Raw genomic sequence first — 15,538 nt, 5'->3', positions numbered from 1 at the left:
GAATAAATTTTATTTCAGTGTTTTTTTATTTGTTTAAATAAATTTGTTGTTGTTTTTTTAAAGATAATTTCATATGGTACCTATAATAATGATAATTTACACACATTCATAATTATTTAATTAATATGGAGAACTGAACTAAAGTGGTCAAAAAGGATTATATTTTTTTGTTGTTGTGGTTGTTGTTGTAGGAAATAAAAAAACATTTTTCTGTGCTGTTACAAATTGTAGTTTTTTTGTTTAATAATATTTTGTATTTTATTGTTTTTTTTGTTATAATTTAATAAATAATACATTTTACACATACATAGAGATAATAAATTGTTGTTGTTGTGTTTTAATATATGTTTTGTATGTCTATTAATAATAAATTAATTTGTTAAATTTTTTTTTTTGTTGTTTTTTTTTGTAATTTTTATATTGAAATCCTATTAAATACTAATTAATACACACTTAAAGAGTTAAAGATCATTGATTTTTGTTTTTGTTTTGTTTAAATATATAATTATTTTTTATGTTTTTGTTTGTTTAGAAAACAATTTGGATTTGAATTTTTTTTTTTTATTTTAATTTGCTGTTGAGTTGAGTTTGCTGTTTTAGTTTTTATGAAAATTTTTTTATAATTTTATGGATTTTTTTTTGTTGGTTTGGTAAGACTACAAGAACATTTAGATAAGAAAATTTAAAATTTGAAATGCTACTAATGGTTAATATTATATTTAAGTCATTAATTAATTAATATCGCAGTTAAAAAATTTGTGATTTTATATTTTATATTGAATATTTGTTAGTTTTTGAAAAAAAATTTTGAATTTTCTTTTTTTTTTTTTTTGTAGTTGTATTAATCTTTCACAATATTGAGGAGTTTGCAGTTTGAGTTGAGTTTCTTTTGCAAAAAAAAGCTTAGTTTTTTTATAAATTGTTATTTTATTACTTAATTTACAATTAATTAAACTGTTTTTTAGTTCTTTTTAGGGAAGAGTTTGAGGAATTATTATTTTTAATTTAATTGTTTTTTTTTTAATAAAAAGCTAGTGCTAACTATTTAACAGCTACAACTACTACTTAATCAGTATCACATTTTAATGAGTTATAGTAGATGGCAAACTCCTAGAGACTTAAATGTTTTCAAAAAATGTATCTAACTATTATACATTATTTTTAACTTTTTTGCTTAACTGTATAAAGTAGAGAATACATTTGTTTGCCAGAAAAGTTCTGGAGTTGTAATGCAAACATCTGACCATATTTTTCACAATTTACGTTCCTTTCGAAATCAAAACACAAACGAATAAAACTTAAAACTACTAAAAAAATCTTACTTTTCTAATATGGTGGTGAATTCACAATGAGCTTGAGAGAGTGACAGAGAGAGAGAGTGAAAGATGATGAAACGACAACATTGTTTTTTATGAGGTTTGAGATACTTTTTTTTTTGTTTATATATTAAATATATATATTATATACATTTTATATGCATAGTTGTATGTATGTATGTACTTATAGTTATTCAAATTTTAGCTTACAAAGCTTAAAAAGTTTTACCATGTAAAAAAGATGAAGCAAATGTTATTGGTTGGTTGGTTGTTTGATTCCTATATAGTATTATACCTTAAGTATTAAGATAATGCTAATAATGATGATGATGATGGTGATAATTATGTTGCCTGTCGTTGACAATGAGCGCGTTTGGTTGATGAGTTGGTTTTTATATGCCATATAAAGGTGGGATTGTTCGAAACTAAACAATAAAAGCTAATAGCAGCCATGGGAGCCATTGCCGATATCAGGCAAACTAACTGCTTTCATTGGGCGAATACAATTTATGTTTGGTCAAACTAAATTCCGGACTTATTGTTATGCTGCGCGATAAGTTCTTCATGAATTGTGGCAACAAAGACGCCCAGCCGCGTTTATCCTGGCGCAAAGTTAAATAAAGTTCAAAAGTGGAGACCATTTCGTGATCCACCTTAAGGGTGCCTATGCGTCGGGAATTTTGTGGTTCTTCTTCGAATTCTATATAGAGTGTACAGCCACGTACGCCGCAGGGTTCACGTTCGGAGACACGTATGATTTCTGACGCTATGCGTGTGGTGAGATCACAGGGTATTGAGACTTCGGTGCAGGTTAAATTACGAGATTTTGCTGCACGCAATTCTTCGAGCAAACGGCTGGCCAAATCATTTATAGCCGCTAGTTCGAATTTATCACAGTATAAGAGTTCTTCATCAGCCAAATAATTTGGACTGTTATTATTATTATTATTAACACTGGTTGTTGTGTTGCTATTTGTGTTTGTAGTTGTTGTATTAACATCTGTTTTTGTTGACGTTCGAGTGGTCTGCAGGGAAGTGGACCAATCTAAAATGAAATCAAAGAAAATAAACAAAATATATAATTAATATTTCAATTTTTCTTACATTGTTAGTTTACAATTAGTTTTGACGTAATCTATGCCCTTCAGTTAAACACTCAACGGAAGTGTCAAGTTTTTATTTTTCTTTTATTTATTTAGCTGTATTTCTTCTAATATTTTTTTCTAATAAATCTATAGGGTCTATTGTTGTCTGTCGGCTTTGTTTCTCGTTTGAGACGTGTATGTAAGCTAAATGTTAAATTTCATCAGATTATTATAAAATATAACAACAACAAAAACGTGAGAATATTGATTGTATTTATAAATAAATTAAAATGCTGATGAAATTTTTATATATAAATTACTGAGAGGTGTGTTTGTCTTTTTATTGTTTCTGTCTAAGACAACTACAATAAAAACAAACTGTTGTGAATAAATAAAAAAAATGCAAATTAATTTTAAACTAATTTTATTGAATGAGTTTAATTTTATTGAATTTATTATAGTTCAGTGCTAGTTCTGTTCTAGTTCTTTTCTAGTTAAGTTCTAGCTCAGTTCTAGTTCATTTTTAGTTCAGTTCTAGTTGAGTTCTAGTTCAGTTCAAGTTAACTTCTAGTTCAGTTCTAGTTCAGTTCTAGTTCAGTTCTAGTACAGTTCTAGTTCAGTTCTAGTTCAGTTCTAGTTCAGTTCTAGTTCAGTTCTAGTTCAGTTCTAGTTCAGTTCTAGTTAAGTTCTAGTTCAGTTCTAGTTCAGTTCTAGTTCAGTTCTAGTTCATTTCTAGTTCACTTTTAGTTCTATTCTAGTTCAGTTCTGGTTGATTTCTAGTTGAGTTCTAGTTCAGTTCTATTTCAGTTCTAGCTCAGTTCTAGTTCAGTTCTAGTTCAGTTCTAGTTCTAGTTCAGTTCTAGTTCTGTTCTAGTTCAGTTCTAGTTCAGTTCTAGTTCAGTTCTAGTTCAGTTCTAGTTCAGTTCTAGTTCAGTTCTAGTTCAGTTCTAGTTCAGTTCTAGTTCAGTTCAGTTCAGTTCTAGTTCAGTTCTAGTTCAGTTCTAGTTCAGTTCTAGTTCAGTTCTAGTTCAGTTCTAGTTCAGTTCTAGTTCAGTTCTAGTTCAGTTCTAGTTCAGTTCTACTTCAGTTATAGTTCAGTTCTAGTTCAGTATTAGTTCAGTTCTAGTTGAGTTCTAGTTCGGTTCTAGTTCAGTCCTAGTTTAGTTCCATAACAACAATAAAATTGAGGAATATAATTGGAATATAATTTTAAAAAATTTAATTTAAAGAAAATCAGAAGAACTAGTTTTTGAAATTTTTGTAGGCAATTTATCAAAGGTTTATAAGACAAATTTAGCAAAATCAGAAGAATTAGATTTTAAAATTTTTAGAGACAATTTATCAAAGGTTTAGAAGACAAATTTTCATATAAAATTTGTTCTCTAAAGTTTTGCTAAATTTTTATGAATAATTCTCTAATAAAAAAATTAAACAAAATTCTTATTTTTTCTAAATTAGGGAAATTGTATAAAGATTAGAAAATCTAATTGTTTTAGAAGTCTTTAAAGTTAATATTATTTAGTTTATATTAAAGAGATGTACAAAAATCTAGCTTTATTTGATAAAATTCAGTTTGAATTGCTTTTAAACATCTCAAAATTTTTGAACATTTTGAAATTTCAAAATTTAAAAAACGGCACGTGATTAAAAGAACTTGTTCAAATCGTGTAAAATAAAATTTCCGAAAAAACGGGAATCTACTTTTAGAAATTGAAAACTTTATGCCTTTAAATATTAAATTCAGACTCCACAATATGAAAGATTTTTTAAAATTGAAAATTTTTTCTAGAAAATATACGTATTTGAGATTTCAATGAATTTGGATAAATCTGACTTGTAAAACCTACTATATATTGCGATTTCATAAAAAAATTTTAAATTCTCATTTTAATATTTAAAAGATTTACTTCTTCAATAATTCTATTTCAAACTTCTCTAACTTTTACAGATTTCTCAAAAACCTAAATATTTTTCAAATCTTTAAAAACTTTAACTTGAACTAACATTTAAAAGTTTATTTTTTTCAAAACTTACCTTTTGTTTTTGTTGTATTACTAATAATACTAAAACGTTCGGGATATTGATTTTGCACAGATAATATTTCCATTTTATCTGGATTAATTTTGCTTTAGTAACAAAATAAAAATGTTCAAAAAAGTTTTTCTTTTTTTTTACAAAAAAAATTTAAATGCACGTTTTGTAGTTTTGTTAAAAAAATATTTAAGTTTCTTAACAAAGAAATCACAGTTCCTTTTTATTAGTTTTTTTTTAAAGCAAATTTATTTTCTTTTGCTTTTTTATAAATTTGCAATGACACTTTTTCTTAATGCTCTAAGGCATATATAACGTCACGTACGCTTTCTGATATTCTTAGCTTGTTGCAGACAATTTCTTTTCATTTATAAGACTTGGTGTAAAAAAAATTTTTTGTAGCAAAATTTTTTTTTTAATTAATATATTAAATATACATTTATATGTTTAGAAAATCACAATCTTTTTTATATATTATATGCTTTGTATAAAAATTTATTATCACCGCAAAAAAATTTTTCAAAATTTTTCTTTATTTAACTTGAAGTATTTTATTTATTTAATATGAATATCAGCAGTGTTTAACAGTAACTGAACTAAACAGCTGTGTGTCGGGGTTTTTATAGTGCCACAAAGAGTGACAATTTTGAGTAAGTTACGGTTAACAGAGAGGGTTTAATAATTTTACTCACCAGGGGAGAGCGCAAGAGCTGAAAAGAGAGTACAGAAAACATATGTTTGCTTTAGTTTTTCAAACAGCTGAGCGTTTGGTTAACAATTTATGAACGATTTGTTATTGATATTAAAAGTTAATATCTTATATTAAACTAAATAAATTAAAGGGTACAATTTTTAATAAAACTTTGACTCAAAAGTAATTTGTTAATAAAAAGAAAATTATAATTAATTAACAAACTATGTAATTAATTGTTAATTAAAAAGTTAATTTATAAAAATTAAAAAAATATATATATTTCATCATTTTTTTGTTGTGGCTATATAAATTAACTTAACAAATTTCACTCTCCCTGTCACTCTCTCACTCATATTTAAATTACTCACTCACTCGCTCACTCACCAGTTGTGCTCTTTTTTTTAATATTTCTGTAATGTATTCTCTCCCGGTTTCCCTACTTCTTCCCTAAAAATTGTTAGATTTTGCTCTTTTACTTTTTCACACAAAACCCGAAAAAACATGATGAAAATTGAGTGAGTTTTTCCTTTTTTTGAAAATGTGTAAATGTATTTGTTGTTGTAGATTTACAAGAGAAGGAACAAAAATTAAAAAAAAGAAAAATAAATTATATCTCCAACTGTGTGGTGTACGTGACTTTTTCATTTTAAAGTCGGTCGGTCGGCCGTTCAGTTGTTTAGTTGGTTGGTCGGTTAGTTGTTTGTTTGTTTTCTTATACATATATATTGCTGGCCCATGTTCTGGTCTTTTTGTTGTATGTTGTACGAGTTTTTTTTTATTATTTTGAAAATCGCTTCAAGTTGTTGTAGCAGCCACATTTTGACTTGTGTTTGCCTGTAAGTGAGTGTGTGTGTTTGTGTGTATTTTCATCGTTTACGTTCACTCATGCATTGTGAAAACTGTCATTAGAAGTACCCGTTTTTCCTATTTCTTCACCTCCTACACCATCCTTCACTTTTTTTCATCATCATCATCACAATTGTTGTTGTAGTTACACAGACACACACTCTTACACAAACATGCATACAATCAAAGGCAATAGCAACAAATCTTTTATAAGCCCATCTAAAGACCCACCGTCTGTCTATACCCAACAAACCAAAAAGCTTTAAAATTCGTTTATAACAAACTTACTACCATAAGCGTTAGGTTTGCAAAACTATTATGATAATTATTGTAAAATGCTTGTTAACAATTATTTTATCAAGAAAATTGAACCCTTGTGATAATATTCCTAGTTGCAGTTTACAACAAGCTTAGAATCGCAATTATGAAATAAGCTTACTGAAAAATAGTTTTTGAAACATGATTGAAGTAAGCTTATTTTCGTAACATTTTTATAAGGTTGTTAATTCAATTAAAACAATATTTTTTTTTTTTGTTTCATACATATTTTTTATTTTTCATTACTTTACTGATATTTTTCAATTATACTTTCTACAATTTTGCACTTTTCTATATATATTTTACGTATTAGTCTATTATTGGTAAATGGAAAAGACTTGTTTATACTTTTTATGAACTCGTCCTCCCTCAATCCTATAGAAAAAGCGGCATCTATAAAATAAAAAAGCACATTGTTTTATTATGTGGCATTTTTTATATATTAATTAAATTACCATTTTTAAACACAAATTTTATATTACTTTATTTTTTCTTAAACACTTAAAAACACTGCCTTTGCCAAACTAAACAAGAAGACTGAAATGAAGAAGAATAATAATAAGAAAAACACGCAATAAAATAACGGGATATCTTATAGGAAAACAATTACAAAACTATTGCAATCATTAGTCTTTTACAATCACATTTGTAAAACTTGTTATCCTAACTAAGTGTACAGCAAGTATTATTGCAAATATTGTTGCTATACGAAGCGTTTTTTAAGCATTATTTTAAAAGTATTTATAATTTCCATTAAAATAAACCTATCATAAGTATCCTTATGAAATGTTGTAGAAAATTCTTTATTATAAGTTTATTTTAAAATGTAGTTATATTTTGATTATGGCTTGGTTTGTTGGGTAGGTCTTTCAAACTTTTTGGCTGTATGAGTGTTGGTTGGTCCGTCCGTCTGTCTGTATGTCAGTCCGTCCATCCATCCGTCCGTCCGTCAGTCTGTCCATTTGACGTTTTAAACGCATACGAAAATTTTCAAAGTGTTGTCAGTTTATGTTTGTTGGTTTGTCTATTACAGCCGGTTTTTTTCTCTCTCTAATTCTCTTTAGTTTATTTTATATTTTTCTATATTTTTTTTTTCGTTTTTCCATATGTTTTTATAGTTTTTTTTTCTAACTTGTGTTTATTTCTTGTCTATTATTTTTTTCCTTTAGTTTTTCTTTTATTTTCTTTTAGTTTAATATGTAAATTTTCTTCAATTGTTTTTTCTTCTTCTTCTTCTTCAACTGTCAGTTTTGTATTGCTGAGTGTGTGTTGTTGCTTTTTATTGCTGGTTTCATTAAAAATTTCTCATTATTTCCTTTTAAGTTGTTTATTTTAAACTGTTGTTTATCTTACTTTTTATTTATTTAAAAAGTCATAATTTATTATTATTATTTTCTTTCTCTTTTTCCTTTTGCCGTTTTTCTCGCACTGTAATTTTTTCTTGTTCATGTTTATTTTGCTATTTTTATAATAAAAATACTTAAAACTGTTCTAAAATACAAAATGTCTTTTGTTTAGCTTGGACTGGCACACGTCAAAATTATAAAATAAAAAAAAAAATTATGAAAAAATACAATACTCAATTTGAATTTCAAAATTTATATATTTGAATCACAAACCAATGTGGATGTTAGTATGTACTTGCATTTTAATTTAAGCATATTTAAATTAGCATACACACACAAAATTTTATTAAATAAATTGTATTTTGTTTAATTCGTGTGTATTTAGAATTTATAAGATTTTTTTTTGCTCCCCTAATTAACACCTTATTCTTTGAACTTGCCATGTAAGTTTGAAATAATTATACCCTACACCACTGTAGTGCGGAGGGTGTTGGTATACCTTAAAGTATACTAATCGGCTCAGATTCGAATAAGCTATGTCCGTCCGTCTGTCTATGTGTCCATTGACGAAATTTGGAACGTGCGCTTCTTTTGATCCAAGGACGAAGGCTATTTAAAATGGTTGAAATAGGTCCATTATTTCACCTAGCCCCCATACAACCGGAGCCCCCGAATAGGGCTTTTGACCTCATAATTATGTTGAATGATGTACCATCTCTACAGAAATTGGCAAAACTTAGTTTTATATAGGGTAAATGCACCTAATGTCGGCATCACCCAGTAGTCGGCATCTTTTCAATAAAAATGTATATAAATAAGAAAAGCTGTACAAATTTATTAAGGTTTGATCTATATTTCATAGAAAATATGGTCTTTTTGCTTTATGAAATGAGTAAATTTAAGTAGGATTACTAATTTCCTCTATATTTGACGTTATTTAGTGACAGCTTTGCAGCATTTGTAGTACTGTCAGTTTTCTTAAAAAAATTTAGTTTTAGTGCCACCTTAAACAAGTGAATATTTATATGAAATTAAATGATTTATTTGACAAAAATTGATTTAAATGAAAGAAAACAGTTGAAATATTCAATTTAAAGTGAAAAAGTTAGTTAAAAATATATTTTTTTGTAATTTTAATCGCTGCCGCCATTAGGAACACAATTTTTTATGAATTCTTATTGTCGGCATAGGGGTGCCGACTACTGGGTATTAAGTTCGATCATACGTATTCTATAGTCGGCACTCTAAAATTTATTATTTCTCTATAGAAAAATTGGGTATATTACTATGAAAAATTTCTATATAACAATTTTCTCTTCAAAAATTATACGTATAACAGTTATTTTTGTAAAAAAATTTATGTATAACTCTTTTCTCTATAAAAATTTATGTATATTACAATTTCCTCTATAGAAAATTGATTGTACAACATTTGTTTCTATAGAGAATTATGTGTATACAATTTTTTTCTATAGAAAATTTTGTGTATAACAATCTTTGATACAAAAAATTATGTGTATATCAGTTTTCTCTATGAAAAATTGTGTGTATACCCTTTTTTCTATAGAAAATTACTTCTATAATAGCCTTTTCTATAGAAGATTACAATTTTCTACTACAGAATATAATTTTCTATACAAAAAATATGTGTATAACAGTTTTTTCTATTAAAAATTTTGCATATTGAAATTGCATAAAAAAATTCCTAGTATGACAATTTTTCTATAGAAAAGTGTTCTTATTATAATATCCTCTACGAAACTTATGTTTAATTTTTTTCCTATGGGAAATTGCATATTTTTATAAAAGATTTTCTTTAAAAAACAGTACATATAACACTTTTCCCTATAAAAAATTACTTTTTTCTCTAACAAAAAATATAATATTGTATAGAAAATTGCATGTGTAACTCTTTTTCTATAGAAAAAAATGTTATTATGTATACTTATTACAATTATAATTATGTTTATAACATATTTTTCTACAGAAAAAGCGATATTATTACAGTTATTTCTATAGAAAAAATTTAATTAAATATTTTCTTTGGAAAATGGTGTATATATCACTTTTTTCTATAAATAAATGTGCTTTTTTCAAACAAAAAATCTACTGCCGACTATAGGGACATTTTTTGTCGAACTTAGGAACACAGGTGCCGACTATTGGAAAATGTGGAGTTTTTAACAAAATTTACAAATTACTAAAAACTAGTTATTTGTTTTTCAAAAAAGTTAAATGGATCTAAAACTTAACTAAACACGTAATTGAAATAACTAAAAATCATCGTAATAACATTTTCCGACTCTTTAGGGGGATAGTTTGAAAAAGAGAAAAAAGTTAAACTGCCGACTATTGGTACATTTACCCTACATAAGTCTTATTAATTCTAGTGATTTTCATAAAGATCGGGCCTCATTTGACCCTAGCCCCCATACAAAGTCCCCTTCAGAAAATGTTTTGAACGTCGACAATTCACTCATAAACACTAGTATCACGAATATCATCGCTGTGCGCTCATTTGGGGTAGTAGGTTCAATCACATGCCGATTCTCATAAAAGTCAGTAGAAAGGTTTTGGCACGTAAAAAACTTACTTGTGTTAAAGTCATTTTCTGAAGGGGACCTTATATAGGGGGTAGGTTTAATTATGGACCGATCCATATAAAATATGGTATAGATATTTTGGCCGGTAAGAAACTTTGTTATGTTGAATTTCATCGATATACTCGTACTTTTAAGCCAGTAATGAACATTAAAGTATTTTTCTGAAGGGGACCTTATATAAGGGGTAGGGTAATTTATAGGCCGATCCATAAAAGATTTCGGCTCGCATAAAACTGATGTGTGCTAAATTTCATCGCAATATTAAAGCTGTTTTTCGTTAAAGCTGTTTTTCGGTGGTCCACTTGTATGGGGGTTTTCCGAAAACGTGGACCGATATTGCCCATTTTCAATACCAAACAAATCTTATTCATATAGATTATTTATGCAAAATGTCGACTGTGTAGCTCCTTCCTTGTGATTCCTATTGTGATTTTAACAAACAGACGGACGGACATGACTAGATCATCTTGGAATTTAATAAGGACCCAGAATATGTATACTTTTGTGAGTCTATAACCCATATTTCGATGTTTTAAAAACGGAATGACACCATCCCCTATATTTTTCGATGGTGAAAATAAAAATTCAAACCATTTAAACAATTGGGGTATGTTGATTTATTAACACATCGAAATATCGGTCGTAGACACACAAAAGTATATATGTATATACAATATTCCGAATCTAATAATGTCCGTCCATCTGTTAAAAACCAGATATGGAACGAAAAGCTAGGGTGCTTAAATTTTCCAACTATGTTTGGTATTGAAAATTAGTTCATCACATTTCCTGGAATATAGTTTAACCCAACGGTTCTAAAATGTGGATCAGTGGTCCCCTAGGGATTTGTAACAACATTCCGGTAGGTCTGCGAAGAAGTGTACAAGAATAATAATAACACAGGCTCAGATTTTCTCAGTCACATGTATGTTCTGATATATCGTGAAATCCTGAAGTTTGAAAAAAACGCAATTTTTTCATCACATCTGGGAATTGAGATATCGTGTCCTGAAATTAAAAAAAAACGCTTTTTTGAAATGTTATAACAGCGCTAATTATTTATAAAATTTTGTATGCCGTCTGGAAGTCCATTCTGTCAGCTTCATCTTCTATTGTAGCAGAGACGAAGCCACCATACAACTGAACCCGCCGAATAGGACTTTTAAGTTCATAATTATGTTTAATATACTCGTATGTCGATAACAAGTTGCAAAATCAAGTTCTAAACTAGCCATGATGAACCTCAAGACGGCCTCGTCCGACTATAATTTTTTACTTATTATTTATATGTAAACATCATTAAGTATTGAAAATTTCATAAAAATTGTCTATTTAAAAATAATTATCAGAACGACTGGACCATTGAAGTTTAAGCATGAACAGGAGTTCAAGTAATATTTTATACGGACAACGCACATCGTTACTAATAAATTAAATAAAGCGCAAGCCGTTGCTAGTTTGAAGGGGGTTCATTTATCTTCAAACCTATTCTGAATAATAAAGTACCGGGGAGTGTGTTCCCTCTTCTATACATAAAGCATGCAAAAAGGGAATAAATTACGGGTGAATTATTGTTTATAATCAATGATTGTTCGGAAGGTTGGTTGTCCATATAACGTATACACCTGTTCAGTCAACTTTATGGACTAGCTCATTAGAAGTATCACAATTTTCAGATCTTAACTTTTTCAAGGGGTCCGTGAAGCAAATAACTCGAGAACCCCTAATCTGCACAGAAATGAGTAATAGCTGATCCCAGCCCCCATATAAGGTTCCCTTCAGAGAATGACTACAACTATTATAACTGAGTTAAAAATACCAGTATAGCAATAAAATTCGACATAATCTAGATTTATAGGAAGTTAAATTTCAGTTTTCTTGAGTTCCATATTGTAGCCAAGTTCCCATATGCCCTTCAAGTTCTCAAAAATAAAATAAAATACTTTAAATGGCTTAAAAATAACAAAAACATTGTACCCTCTTACTTAAAATAAGCCCAACCAATAAATCATTTGGGCCTATTCTTAACACATTTCTCGGATCACCAAATCTACTCGATCAGTGCGATACACAAAATTACATGCCACATTTTTTAAGTCAATATTAAGTAATTCTCAATTACCCAACTTCATGTATTCCAAATTTTATAATGGCCAAATTAATAACATGTGAAATTTTATAGAAAATACATGAAATTCATTAGTGATACCATGGAAACATTGACACTAAAAGATATACAAACATATAAATACATATGTATGCATGTGTACACGTACAAAGTATAATAAATTAAATATTGACCAATCACCTTTATTAAATTCTAACAAAAAAAAAATATGCCATCATCATTATAATAGCAGCAAATAAATGCGAAAAATTTCTTTTCAACTTTTTTTTTATTAGTAAATCATTTTATTTTTTGTCACATTTTAAAAATCCAACCATTCGCAAACAAAATAAATTTATTGTAAACAGTTTTAAAAATTTCATCAGATTTTTTTTGTATTCTGTTTTTGGTTTATTGCTCATATTCCACCGTAGACTGAGTGACACTTGCTACCGTTCATTTACATCATCCATCCATCCATTCCACTAAACAACCAACCATCCATCCATTCCAAAATTGTAGAAAATTCGTTGTAGTTGTTGCTGCTACTGTTGTTGTATATACATATGTATATCTGTAGCTGAGTGTGAATGTGTGTAAATAAATTTTTGTTTGCCTTTGATCACATTCGACTGCAAAAATATAATAAGAAACAAGAAAAAAAATTTATATATTTTATTTTATGATGCCCTCCAATCATATGAAGGAATAGTTGTTGGATGTCAAAGTTTTGTTTTGGGTTTGTTACACGATAAGTTTTAAAAAGTCTGATGAAATTTTAAATTTCGAAATTGTATCAATTTGTTATTAATCTCAGCCTTATATTTAATACGAAACTAATCCAGATAATGTCCTTAATCTTTTTTATATTATTGATAAATATACCTTAGAGAAATCGGGTACTCGGCCTTAAGAACAAAGCGCATCTGGTGCCACTTAGAAGTGCATAGCGTCATTATTTGTGTCCGAACCTTTTTCATTCGCCATTTTGGTTCCAATTTTGAATCCATATTAGTTCTCAGACACGCAAAAAAGGATTGGTAACATTGTAATAGGGTAAATCACAAAAGTTATTGTGACTCTACAAGGGTGACCTCAGAGAACTAACTAGACTTCCATACCACCAACGCACTCTTAGTAACAATATGACAAGGCTTTGACTGATGTACTCGGCCTTGAGAACCAAACCTACCTAGCCAACCTTGCAACTTAGAGACGCATAACGTCATTCTTTGTGTCCAACCCTTTTTTCATTCGCCATTTTAATACAAATGTTGAATCTCTATTTATTCGTTATTTAGAAGCCATATCAGCCTTCAGACAGGCAAAAGGATTTGTAACGCTGTCAAAGGGTAAATCCCAAAAGTTATTGTAACTCTACAAGGGTGATCTAAGAGAACTAACGAGACATCGATCACTATTACATTATATGACCTACTGACCTATGACGCAATAGTAAAGTAAAAAATGTAAAGAAGGTCACAACAAGACCTTCTCTGGACAAAGTATTGGAGCTATTTTGCACATTCCACTTCTGCATATTCTTGTAAAGGATAAGACGAGAAAATCTATAAATCTTTAGATGATTCTAAACAAATCAATTGTGATTAATTTTCCAAAAATCCATAGACTGCTTGACAACTCTGAAAGAGCTGGGTAAACACAATAAACTAACACTATGCTGGGTACTCGGTCTTAAGAACAAAGGGCACCTGGTGCCACTTAGAGGCGCACAACTTCATTATTTGTGTCCAAACCTTTTTTCATTCCCCATTGTGGTTCCAATGTTGAATCTTTATTTATTCGCCATTGGGAAGCCATATCAGCCCTCAGACAGGCAAAAGGATTCGTAACGTTGACAAAGGGTAAATCGCAAAAGTTATTGTGACTCAACAAGAGTGACCTCAGAGACTTGAATCTTTATTTGGAAGCCATATCAGCCCTCAGACAGGCAAAAGGATTCGTAACGCCTTCAAAGGGTAAATCCCAACAAGGGTGACCTCAGAGAACTAACGAGACCACTAGCACATTATTGTTAACAATATGACAAGGCTTTACCGATCCCGAGAATTACACGATGAAACTTCTGAACATATTGGCAAGTATTCTTGGTTGAGCATTTCTAGATCCATATAATATCTTTTAGTTTCATACAGAAACTTAACATCCAATAGCGTTCCAATGATCGTAGTGCTCAGTGCCCTACTTATTATAATCTTAGACAAGCATACGATGAAATTTCCTCAGTACAAATCATTTCTGAGATAGTGGAGTGAAGACTAACACACGAAGGGATAACAAAACTCCTGCTCTTCGAATGAGTGGAGAGGATAGGATCTACAAGGCACATCAGTGCTGGGCGATATGTAGGAGAACTATAGGCATGAAATGGGTTCTTAGTCCCATTATGACAAATTGGCTTTATAAAAGTGTAATTAGACCAATTCTAGCTTATGCTTCAATAATCTGGTGGACTGCTTTAGACAAAAAGTGCAATATCAAACTACTACAGAGAGTTCAGCGTACATGCTGCTTGGGTATAAGTGGTGCCATGTGTACTACTTCAACCAAAGCTCTGGAAACGTTGCTAAATATTCCACCCATTGAAACATATTTAAGATATGAGGCGGCGCTTACAGCCGAACGGCTCTTAACTTTAGGCGAACTGGCCAAAAGCAGTTATACGTCATCAATGTATACTGGACACATTGGAAGGTTATACACAATCATCGGACGTGCCTGATCGCATACCAGACACAGAATATGTCGGAAACTTTGAAACGCTGATCCCAGATATAATGTATTGGTCCAGCAGAACATTAGAGCAAATACCAGTAAGGAGGACAAAGTGGGGCTGTGGTTCTATATTGAAGACAGAAATATACCACCATTTACCAAATCATAACACAAGCTTTCAAGCAGAAGTCCGAGCAATAACGGGATGCGTAAATTGGATTAGAATAAATATGGCGCCAAAAGCGCCTAATATATTTACCGACAGCCAGAAGACAATTAGGGCGATATCAGGTGATAGAATTAAATCTAAGACCGTATTGGATTTTATGAAAGCTTTAATTGAATACTCTCCCAGAGGTAAGGTTTACATCATATAGGTACCAGCCCATTCGGAAGTAGTTGGCAACGAACGGACGAATATAATAGCTTTAAAGGGAAGGGAGCTCGAGGCAGTGA

General features: G+C 29.6%; 1 protein-coding gene across 1 annotated transcript; it reads right to left on the bottom strand.

The window, feature by feature from the left end:
* Window positions 1–399: 399 nt before the first annotated feature.
* Window positions 400–5,030, bottom strand: LOC119600993 (protein scylla-like). Its single transcript, XM_037951603.1, has 2 exons — window positions 4,436–5,030; window positions 400–2,361 (listed from the first exon to the last, which is right to left on the bottom strand). The coding sequence occupies exons 1-2, from the start codon at window positions 4,506–4,508 to the stop codon at window positions 1,796–1,798; spliced, it is 639 nt and encodes a 212-aa protein (XP_037807531.1). The 5' UTR covers window positions 4,509–5,030; the 3' UTR covers window positions 400–1,795.
* Window positions 5,031–15,538: the final 10,508 nt, after the last annotated feature.

This window comes from Lucilia sericata, unplaced genomic scaffold (genome assembly GCF_015586225.1).
Source record: "Lucilia sericata isolate MDLA Ls3-8-SP2 unplaced genomic scaffold, ASM1558622v1 Contig000133F_arrow, whole genome shotgun sequence".
In the NCBI taxonomy this organism is placed as follows: Eukaryota; Metazoa; Arthropoda; class Insecta; order Diptera; family Calliphoridae; genus Lucilia; species Lucilia sericata.
This window is presented reverse-complemented; position numbering and strand designations above follow the sequence as displayed.